This window comes from Eumetopias jubatus, unplaced genomic scaffold, assembly GCF_037043125.1.
Source record: "Eumetopias jubatus isolate StellerSeaLion01/CBP00866 unplaced genomic scaffold, mEumJub1_p1.0 scaffold_7, whole genome shotgun sequence".
Classification (NCBI taxonomy): Eukaryota; Metazoa; Chordata; class Mammalia; order Carnivora; family Otariidae; genus Eumetopias; species Eumetopias jubatus.
In genome coordinates, this window is record NW_028274813.1 from 1,334,905 (window position 1) to 1,345,527 (window position 10,623).

Consider the following 10,623-nt stretch of genomic DNA (forward strand, 5'->3'; position numbering starts at 1 on the left):
AGTGGCCGGCCCAGATCTGGGCCTCCGCAAGCTTTTGAAACCCCGACGGCTAGGGGTTGAGGTGTGTCTCTCCAGAATGCCTATGTGGGAGCCCTAACTCCCAGCACCTCGCACCATGACTGTACTTGGACAGAGGGTCTTTACAGAGGTGACCGAGTTAAAATGAGGTTCTAGGATGGGTGTCCTTATAAGAGGAGGCGATCAGGACACAGACTCGGGAGAGGACTGCGTCGCCACGCCCGGGAGAGAGGCCCCAGGAGCAACCAGCCCTGCCGACACCCGGATCTCGGACTTCCAGCCTCGGGGAATTTGGAGAGTGTAAACGCCTGTGGTGCAAGCTGCCCGGGGCGTGGTGCCATGTCCCGTGTCTGCGGCACGGTGCGGGGAGTGGGTTTCTCTGTATAGACTTCGTTCAAATTGCTGAAAACAATGCCACTTGGCTCCAATCAGGGAGGTGAGTCCCTGTGCCCCTAGATTTCCGGGGATACGCCAGATCTGCTGAGATCTCTGCAGGGCCAGCCGCTAGCCAGGCCCTGCTGCCCTAGGCCCCCAGCCAGCTGTCCCCGCACCCCTCCCACAGCCCCCTGTGCCCGTGGAGACCCCTGCCGGGGGCCCGGCCAAGGAGGATGAGGGCCGGGGGCAGGTGACCCCGTGGGGAGGCACAGGGCCCAACAGCGCCGGTCCCCAAAGTGCAAACTGCTGTCGCCCGCAACCCAGCCCAGCCAACACTCCCAGGACAGGATCCGCTTGCTCTGCGGGGCACTGTTGCCAAGGCCCTCGGCCCCGGAGGCCCTTCTGAGCCAGGGATGGCCCCAGGGGAGGCAGCTGTGTAAGGCTTGCTGTCGTCCGCAGCGGAAGGGGCGGCCAGCATGTACCGGCCGCTGCCCGTGTGCCCGCTGGGCATGACCCCATTCGCCCCTCTGTAGGGGCGTGCCATGATTCCCATCTTACGCGTAAGAAGACTGAGGCAGAACAGAAGTGCCCCGGGGACCAGGACAAGGAGCAGGTGGCCCTCCCCGCGGGGTTCTGTGACAAGCAGAGGGCTGCTTTCCACGCTCGTGTTGGGGACGTCTCGTGGGCGTGGGTGGGAGAGGCCCAGACCCATTTTCCCTTCGAAAGGAGGTGTGGCGGAACGGGGAAATACCCGGGAAGCAGGGGGTTGCAGGGAAGGGAGGAACACCCCTTCCCTACCACTAGTCCTCGTGCAGACGGCCGAGCACTCCGTCCTCCACTTAGAAGCTGGCCCAGATTTTAGGGGTCGGTTTCTGTGGGGCTCTACTGGGAAGATAGTGCTGGTGGAGAAGGCGGATAGGAGAGAGGAGGAGGCCCCAGGCCCTTCCACGTGCCTCAGTTTACCATCCTGCCAGGGGGTCAGGCTGGATGCGGCAGTGAGCTGAGTGTGGGTACTGCATAGCAGCCCCCTCCCAGGTCAACCCCTCCCCCGGAGGGGGCCTCTCCGTGCCCTCCCCACCCGCCTGGTTGGCTTGGCAACAGCCTGGTTCTGAGAAGGCCCAACTGGGAACGTGACTGGGTCTCCCCGCAGGTCAGTGGCGCTGGTCCAGGAGGAAGGCTCAGTGGGAGGCAGGCTGCGTGGGGGAGGGGAGGTGCCGGGCACCACCTCCGGGAAGCAATGACCTGCATTTGGGGTCAGGACTGGTAAGGCCTCAAAGTATAGCCCCAAACCCAGCAGAATTTTCAGTGCCAGCTCAGCTCGGCACCACCCTTGGGGACCCCTTGGCAAGTACGGTTCCCCCTGCTCTGCCCTTGGGTCTGCTTTGGCTCTTCTTGGAGCGCACTTTGGCCAGGACTAGGCTTGGGACACACACGTGAGGCTGTCTGCTCATCTGCCCTGGGCCCAGTGAAAAGGCACAGCTCAAGGGAATGCCCAGAGAGCCCCAGCCTCACATCCCCATGCAAAGGCTGAGCAGGGGCTCACGTTCCCATGCAAAGGCTGAGCAGGGCTGGGACGCCCACCCACGCCCAGCTGTCCGCTCTGACACCAGCCTGATCTGGTTCAGGGCTCTAGAACCCCCACGGGGCCAGGCCTGCCCAGCCACTGCCCGGCTTCACCCCCACTCCCTGGGGCTCTCTAGAGGTCAGGGAGGGCCCCACAGGGTGAGGGTGGGGCCAGGAGGGACACATCCCCTCCAAGCCTTGCCCACTTCTCGCCCAAATCCTGGCCTCTGAGGGCCCAGTCCCGCCCTGAGGGAGGTGGGGTACATGAGTTGTGGTGGGAAGGGAAAAGGCAAAGGGTATGTGGGGGGCAGGTGGGCGGGGCCCAGGAGTTGCGGTTGCCTCTGGAAGGCAGGTGGACAGGAGGACCCAAGACCAGAAGGTCAGGAAGCCTCAAATCCAAGCTCGAGGGCCTGTGGCTGCTCAGCAGGACCCCCCATAGCCCCCGCACAAGAAACCAGAGTCCCCTCACCAGGTCCCAGCCCGCATCCTGCCCCCCCACACCCCAGGGCAGGGAGGGCAGACTGAGGAAAGAGGGTGAGCCACCTGTCCATAGCCCTGCCCTAGCCCACGCCCCCCCACAGGGCATAGCAGGTGATGAGACAGGGTCCCCAGAGTGGCCACTGCCCACCTAGGACCCTCCCCTGCCCCCGGGGCCTCTTCTACCCCCACCGGCCCGGACCAGCGGGGCCCACACCTCCCGCACACACTTGGAGATGCACACGCTCCCGTCCCCAGGAATACTCCCGGCCATCTCCACCTGGGGCGGACTTTATTAGCACTGTCAGCATGAAGACGACGATGGGCACACAGGAGGACAGCTCTGGTTTCCGACTGTCATGGCAAACAAAACCTCCCGCCAGACGCTAAGCACAAGCACAAGCTAAGCTCTGGGTCACTGGGCACTGCCCACCCATGGGGCAGAGCAGATGAGACCGTGGGGAGGAGGCGGGGCGGGCCCAGGAGGACCCCACACAGTAGGCTCCCCTTGGACGGCATCCACACGCACCTCTACTACACATTCCCACACAGTTGTGTGTTAAATATATAGAGATTTCGTCTGAACTGTGTTGGTTATCACATTAAAAACTAACCACTTGTCTTTACATTAACTTCACAGTAACTGCAGAAGACAATGAATCCAGTGTCGATAAGTCAGGACAGGAAAGTAAGTTCCTTCCCCCATGGAAGCCCTGGGGAAAACCAGGGCTGCTGCCGCCTTTGCCTGCCGCCTGCTGGCGCTGTGGGCATGGCTCGGCCTCGCCATTTACTAGACACAAGCGTGCGTGCGCGCGCACACACACACACACACACACACACACACACACACAGAAACCTGATCGTGGAGGAGGTGACACGGAGCGTGAGGTAACCCTTTCCAGAGGTGCGGGGCCCAGAGCCAGGACAATCACAAGCAGGGGGCCCCTTCCCCGGCGTGCTCTGTGGTCTGCATCCAGGCCAGGGCCTCGGAGCCCCAAGCACTGGGAGAGGCCCTGCACTGCACGGTGGGCTGCCCGCACACCCAGAGAGCCGAGGGCGTGCAGGGAGACGGCCCCTTCTGCCCGCCTGCTGTGAAGACCACCGGTCATTTCACTCCAGACCAGGCAGACAAATAAATACGGTATCAAGTGTTGCCAGGAGACGAGAAAATAACTTAAGCTTGGCTGGACTCTGTCCTCAGTGCCTCCAGTCGGTGGACACCAGGAGTCCAGGGGGTTCTGCCACGCGCAAGACCCCTAGAAGCAGGGGCAAGCCCCCTGTCCTCGCCCTTTGCCATCATCACAGAGATTCTGGCAGCAAGATTTGCTGGGTGACCCCCACCAACTGCAAATGCAGAAGTCTTTCGGGGTCCAGGAGCTGTGGATGACAGTGGGGGGCCATGCCTCCAGCCTAGCAGGTGCTTGTGCCCTCCCTGTTCGATGGCAGCTTCCACCCAGGCCCCACTGGAGGGAAGGGAGAGCCTGCAAACATCGCCCCTAGTAGAGAGAGCAGCTTCTGGCCCCCAGCTCAGTGCTCCTTACGCGACCGGCACTCCGGGGAGACCCTGAGCAGGCAAACCCGTGACCTCAGGGTGAGGCCCACAGCAGCCTGGTAGCAGCCGGCTATACTCAAGGCCCCTCCGGGCCCCACCCAGGGGATGCTCAGAGGCACCCCGGACCCCAGGCCCAGGCAGGGAAGCAGCGCGGCCCTTGCCCGCGGGCAGACAGCCAGCAACCTCAGGGAGGCTGTCTGCATCTAGAGGATCATTTCCAAATTGTGACTTCCTCTCTCCGACCAAGTTACAGTGTGGTCAGGATCAGAAGCTCTGGAGGACCCACCTCCCGCCCCAGCACCTGGAACTCAGGAGTGCCTCAGCGTCTGGCTGGTTCTGCTTCTGCAGCCCAGCCACACCAGCTGTGCCCCGACGTCCCCCGCCTGCACGTCCTGGGCCCAGGGCCTCCCGCGGAGGCTCCTGAGGCCACCCACCAGGAGGGGCCTGTTCCATCCAAGTGCCGTTTTCGGGACACGCTGACAACTTCTGTGGTGTGTGCATTCTCTCCCAAGCCTGGGGCCAGGCTCACAGGGGTATGCCTGCGTGAGTCAGTGAGGGTCAGGAAAGCCCCCGCTGGGAGGACCGCAGTGCGTCCTCAGGCCAAGGAGGCTGGGCTGGAGCCCTTGGGACAGGGCCCTCGGGACACCCCCTGGAGCCCACATGGGGGATGGAAAGGAAGACAGAGTTCAAGGTCAGGGCACAGCTGGGGGCAGGAGTCAGTTGTGGGGGGGAGCAAAGCGTGGAAGAGGGCAGCCCAAGCCAGGCCAAGTCACCCCGAGCCTGAGACTGCGGTCCAGGGGCAGCGGTGGCCTTTCTGCTGGAAGCTGCAGCACCGGGGCTGCCCCCCACCCCCCACCGGCTCCCATCCCTCCTGCTGCGTCCCAGCGGCCCACCTGGGAGGTCCCTCCCCGCCCTCCCACGCCGCACGGGGATGGGTCACACCAGCAGGGACTTGACCAGGCCACAGTGGAATTTTCGGACGTGGCGGTAGAGGTCCCCGGACTGCGTGAAGCGGCGCTCGCACCAGCGGCAGGCGTGGGGCTTCTCGCGCGTGTGCACCACGGTGTGGCGGCTCAGGTTGTGCGAGTACTGGAAGCTCTTACCGCACTGTGCGCACGTGTAGGGCTTCTCGCCCGAGTGCGTGCGCTCGTGCCTCTTGAGCGTATACGTGCAGGAGAAGGTCTTCCCGCAGAGCGGGCAGGTGGGCACCGGGCCGTCGGGCGACAGCCGCGCCCGGGCGCCGTCTCGCTCGCGGAAGTGGGCGCTGAGGTGCAGCTGCAGCACGTGGGCGCTGGGGAACAGCTTGCTGCACAGCGGGCAGACGCAGAGGTGCCCGCCAGGACCCGGCTTGTCCGCGCCGGCCCCCGGCTCTGCATCCAGCTCCAGCTCCCCGCCGCCCGCCCCGCCCCCCCGCAGCGGCTCCACGCCCACTGCCTGGCGCTTGTCGGCAGGAACACAGCGGGGCTGCAGGGGGCTGTGGGGGCTGCGAGGGCCGCTGCTGTCCTCCGGTTCCGACAGCGAGTCCCGCGAGTCCTTCACTAGTCGCTGGACGCAATGCTGCATCTGGCTGCAGGGGGGTGTCTGAAGGACACAGGGTGGACGGACTGGCTCCCGCCTGGGGCTTGGCTTCAGTGACAGGTCCAGGGCCCGGTCTGAGTCCCCGGCGGCCTGCCAGGGAGGGGGCCCGGGTGCTCGCGGAGGGAGGGCGCCGACCCCAGCCCGGGGCGGCCTAGCATTCTGCGTGGCCCGGCAGAGCTCCGGGGACCGGGTGGGCTGGGGGCGCGGGGGCTGGCCTGGCGGCTCGGCCGGGGCGGCGGGGGTCCCCCGGTGCAGCGCGCGGCCCTTGTCCCTGAGCCTGCCCTTGCAGACCTTGACGACGTCGTACATGTGCAGGTAGCTGGCGGCGGCCAGGACGTCCTCCACCGGCAGGCTGCGCAGGTCCAGGCGGCCCTCGTACATGAAGTCCAGCAGGCGGCCGAAGGCGGGCGCCGTGACCACGTCGCCGTTGAGCCGCACCGCGTCGCGGCTGCCCGCGGGCCGGTCCCTGTAGAAGAGATGGAAGTAGACGCTGCACGCGGCCAGCACTGCGCGGTGGGCCGGGAAGCGCGCGGCGCCCACCAGCACGGTGCAGTCGCACAGGAAGCCCTGCTGGCGCTGCTGCCGCAGGCGGCCCAGCAGCCGCGCGCCGTGCTCCGGGAACTCCATGTCGCCGCGGGCCCCGGCGGGCGCAGACGGGGCGCCCGCCCGCCCGCCAGCCCGCCCGCCGCGGCCGCCCCCGGCACCTGCCCCGGAGCAGGAAAAACTCGGTCGAAAGTAAACAGAAGCCGCTGGCCGCGGGGCGGGTCCCGGGGCGCGAACCTGCGCGCGTCCCCGCCGGGCCGCCCCTTGAACTTCACTCCGGGGTGACGCCCGCCGCGTCCCCCGACGCCCGCGTCGCCGCCCGCCTCCCGGCCGCCGCCTGGCCCGCCGCCGCCGCCGCCGCCGCCGCCGCCGCCGCCGCCGCCGCCGCCCCCATTTATGGCAGCGCGGCCGCGGGGAGCGGGCCGGCGGGCGGGGCGGGCGGAGCCGGCGCCCGCCCTCCGCGCTCACCTCCGCCGCCCCGCGCGGTCTCCAGCCGCCGCCCGCGCCGCGCGCCCTCCCCGGTATGGCCCCAGTGAGCGGGGCTCCGGGCAGCGTGCCCCGGCGGGGAGGGCGCGGGACCGGAGGGCGCCGGGCGGGGCGCGCTCCAACTTGGCCTGCCAGACAGCGCCCGCCGCTCGCCCCGCCCCGGAGAGAGCGAAACTCGGGGCGGGGGCTGGAGGGGGCGGGCCGAGGCGACTTCCCGGAGCGGCGGAACCGCTGAGGTCACCCTCGCCGCCCCTTCCCGGCCCGCCCCGCCTCGCCCAGCCGGGGCCGGCGAGCCGCCAGCTGGGGCACCGGGGTGGGAGGGGATGAGGGGCGCGGCGGGGGAGGGGGCTCTCTCGCGATATTTGCCGCCTGGCCCTGGGCGTCTACCCCACCCCACGGGGTCCCAACCGCGCCCCTCTGCTAAGGAACCGCTTCCGAGGACCCGCTCCTCTCCGGGCCCGCGCTGGGGCTGTCACCCGAAGGCGCACCTCGCGGGGCGCTGGCCGTGGGAGGAAGGAGGGGACACATGGAGGGGGTCGTAAATTTTGAAAAGATGACGCCCCTTCTTCGTTGAAAGCCTCTTCTTAAACTGGAGTCAATTTGGCTGGTGCCTTCTTCCAAACACTTAAGTGGGATCTCCAAGGCAGAGTCCACAACAGGGGACTCCCACCCTGTCAGCGGAGCTTAGTGCAACCTCTGCGGGGGGCCAGGCGCCCTGAGCTCTGTGTCCCAGAGCCCCAGGGACAGGGCACGTTTCTGCAGACCTGACGGATAGGCCGACAAACGCCTGTCGGATGGAGGCCCAAGCGCCCCGGAGTCCAGCACAGGCAGAGAAGTCTTTAGGGAGGGGGAGACCCTGCAGAGGGACGGAGTTGGCATCCTGGGGGCAAGGTGCAAGAGCACCCTGAAGGTGTCAGGGTACACCTAGGTCTGCCGGGAGAAGGAAATAACCTGAGTGAAATAGAAAGCGATGATTTTGGAGAAGTTGGGGCCCCAGGGGTGGGGGAGACTTTGGCTGGCAGTCTCTTCCCAGGGCAATGATCTAAAGGGGCTGCCCTTGATGGAGGCAGAGTCGAGACACTGAGCACTGCTCAGCATCCTTTCCCAGCAATGGAGCTAGCCAGATGCTTTCATCATTACACCCGTTTGCTCTGGGGTGGGGGTAGTGAGGGAAGGGCCCACTGCCACGCAGCGGCCATAGGGCAGGCAGTAAGTCCCTGAACCGGGATTCGAATCTCTACAGTCTCCTGAATTCCCAACTGCACTGCCTGAGGCCCCAGAGATGGAGGCTGGGCTGGGGAGGGGGTGGGGGGCAGGTGGAAAGGAGGCCTGGACTAGGGGTTACAGAGGGTGGGACCTCAGGCTGCAGGAGGAGTGGGGAGGCCTCCAGCCCAGCTCCTCAGGAGGAGGGAGCAGCCCCTGTGGGATGGGGGCCCCGGGGGGATGGTGTAAGCTCCCCAGGGGTCCTAGTCAAATCCTCGGGTTGGAGACCTGAGGAGGGGCCCAGCACAACTGGTATCTCAAGTCTGTGGGAAGGAAAGCCACATTTTTATACTAAAACATTATTCCTTAGTCATTTGAAGTTTACATCTGATTGGACATCCTGCATTTTTCTTTCCTAAATCTGGCCAGCACCCTTGGAACCCTGAACTCACACTGCACTCAGCCACTGAGACTGCCCTGGTTCCTAAGGTCCGTCCACTCTGTACAACATCGCCCCACCCCCCCCCCGGCCCCTGCCTCAAGGAGGGCCAGCCCCCTCCCCCAGGCCCCCAGCAGGAGGATCCGGATTCAGGTCAGGTCAGAGTGAACCCTGATGGACTGCCCCCAGGGGTCCTGTCTGGCTTACAGCCTGCCCACTGTCCCCTCCCAAGCTCAGACACAACACTCAACCTCCTTGAACCTTGAAATCCTCATCTGCAAAGTGGGAGGTTAACTACAGGGCCCTGGGGTTCCCACTGTGTTCCCCCAGAGAGCCCTCCCTGGCTCCTCCCCCATTTCTGTCTTTGTTCCCAGGGCCCCACCCCCGACAGCAGTCTTCACTGACCACCCCAGCCAAGAGCCCCCCAGGCCCACCTTCTCCTTTCTCCCCCTGAGCCTTCTCTAGAGCATTCTCCAGTTCCCGAGACTGTGCGACCTCAAGGCTTTCCCGCTGTCTCCTTGATGCTAAGAAGTTGGCTGGGCACAAAACGGGGGTTGGGTACATGTCTCGAGTGAACGCAGTGGCTTCTGTGAGGGGTGTCCAACCAAATCCTGACTGCTCCGGGGCGCCTACCTGTCCAGTGTTGCTTCCCCGGGTCAGGCCCCAGAGGCCACAGAGGCAGGGAGGGAGGCCGGCCATCCTGGGGCTCTGGGCAGACAGCTCCCCAGGCGGGCCAGAGTGAGGCCCCGGGGCGGGCAGAGTGTCCTGGCCTGCCCTGCCTGGCTAGTGGGACAAAGCTCTCCTTGGGGCCCTGACCAAGGCTGCGGGGCGTGGAGAGGGGCCGAAGCAGGTTAGGACACTGCCTGCGGAAGCCTGGGAGGCCCGCCCAGGTAGGGATGAGCTAGAGGAGGAGGGACTTCACTGCTGGGAGTGGGAAGGCCTGGGTTAAGTGCCCCTGTCCCACCCTCCACTCCCCAGGAGGGGCTGTCCCAGGCAGCCCTGGGAAGGCACTTGGGAGCTGCCCCCCCCCCCCCCGCCCTCAGATCCCCTCTCTGGCCCGTCGCGGTCTCGGGCACGGGGATGACAGGAGGCCACCGCAGTGGTGCAGGCAGAGCCTCCATGGACGCAGCTGGCCGGGCGGCCATCTGGCCGGGGAGCTGCCCCCGGGCCCCGCCCTACAGCTGCTGCTGAGACCCGGCGGGGGCTGCTGGCCTGCGAGTCCGCCCGATGGCTGGCAGCTGCAGAAGGTGACAGCGCCTGAGGCCCCTGAGCTCCGGGGGTGGAGGGGAGGCAGCCACCCTCCTGGAGACTGCTACAGCAGTTTTTGTTGGAAACATCTGGCAAGGGGCTCCCCAGAGGCCCCAGCGTTGGCTAGGGCAGGCTGACAGGATTGGGTCCCCACCTTGCCATTCTACCTGAGGTGCAGAGGGGGTATTCTTGAGGGAAGCAGAGGAGAGGCCAGAGGAGGAGAGGGTTGGCCCTGCCTGCGGGGCTGCCCCAGTCCCAGGGCAGGCCCACACAGAGGCGCAGACGGGACCCGGGGCTGCGGAGATGGGGCGTGGGGCTCGCGGCAGGTCTCCAGCACTTGGCGGGCACCAGAGCTCCATGCAGAGCAGACAGGGAGGCCTCCTGGACACAGGCCAGCGGCCGATCAGCCGGGAGGTTTTGGACCACCTCGATGCAGCCTCCTGGCCAAGATGCCTTTCCTCAAATGGCCACGGGGCTCCAGCGAGGCCACATCTTCCATGAGAGGGCGCCCTCCCAGACCCCGCCCCCCCCCGCCCCCATTCTCTTCTTGTCCTGGGCCTTCTCCATAGCCCTGCGGGGGGCCAGGATGGGGACAGGTATGGACACCCTTCCTGGGAGAGCAGTGGGTGGGTGGGACAGTCCCTGAGGGGCCCCAGGGGCCCACCCGGAAGGTTCGCAGGGTAAGGGATGGACAGATCCGGGACATCTGGCAGCTGAGCCTCAGGGCCGGTGTTGGGTCCCAGAAGCGTGGATGACTGACTGGTCCAGGCCTCTCCCTGGGCCCCCTGGAGGCAAAGCCCTGCCTGGGGGTACTCAGTCAGAGCTGAGAGTGCTGGGCTGGGTTGGGGAGAGAGGCAGGGGGGCCAAGGGGAGGAACTGGCAGTCACTTCCCCCTGAGCAGAAGAGAGTCCTTCCCTGAGGAGTATAATTCTGCCCCTCAGCCCCAAGAAGTCTGGCAGGAGCCCCGGTTTTTGGGTGTAGATGCTTCGTTCGCCGCTCAGCTGGGCTGCCTCTGCCCCAGATGAAGTATCTATACCTCCCAGGCTGAACTCTGACCCAGGATGAACAAAAATGCCCCTCTTCCCCACAAAATACACACCTGTCTCCAGGAGGGTAACTCTCAGGAGTCTTCCTTTTACAA

At 65.9% G+C, this 10,623-nt stretch overlaps 1 protein-coding gene across 1 annotated transcript; it reads right to left on the bottom strand.

Annotated features, from left to right (window-relative positions):
* Positions 1-2,708: 2,708 nt before the first annotated feature.
* Positions 2,709-6,190, bottom strand: ZBTB42 (zinc finger and BTB domain containing 42). The gene has a single exon (XM_028097145.2). It carries the CDS (start codon positions 6,188-6,190, stop codon positions 4,922-4,924), a length of 1,269 nt encoding a protein of 422 aa, XP_027952946.1. The 3' UTR covers positions 2,709-4,921.
* Positions 6,191-10,623: the final 4,433 nt, after the last annotated feature.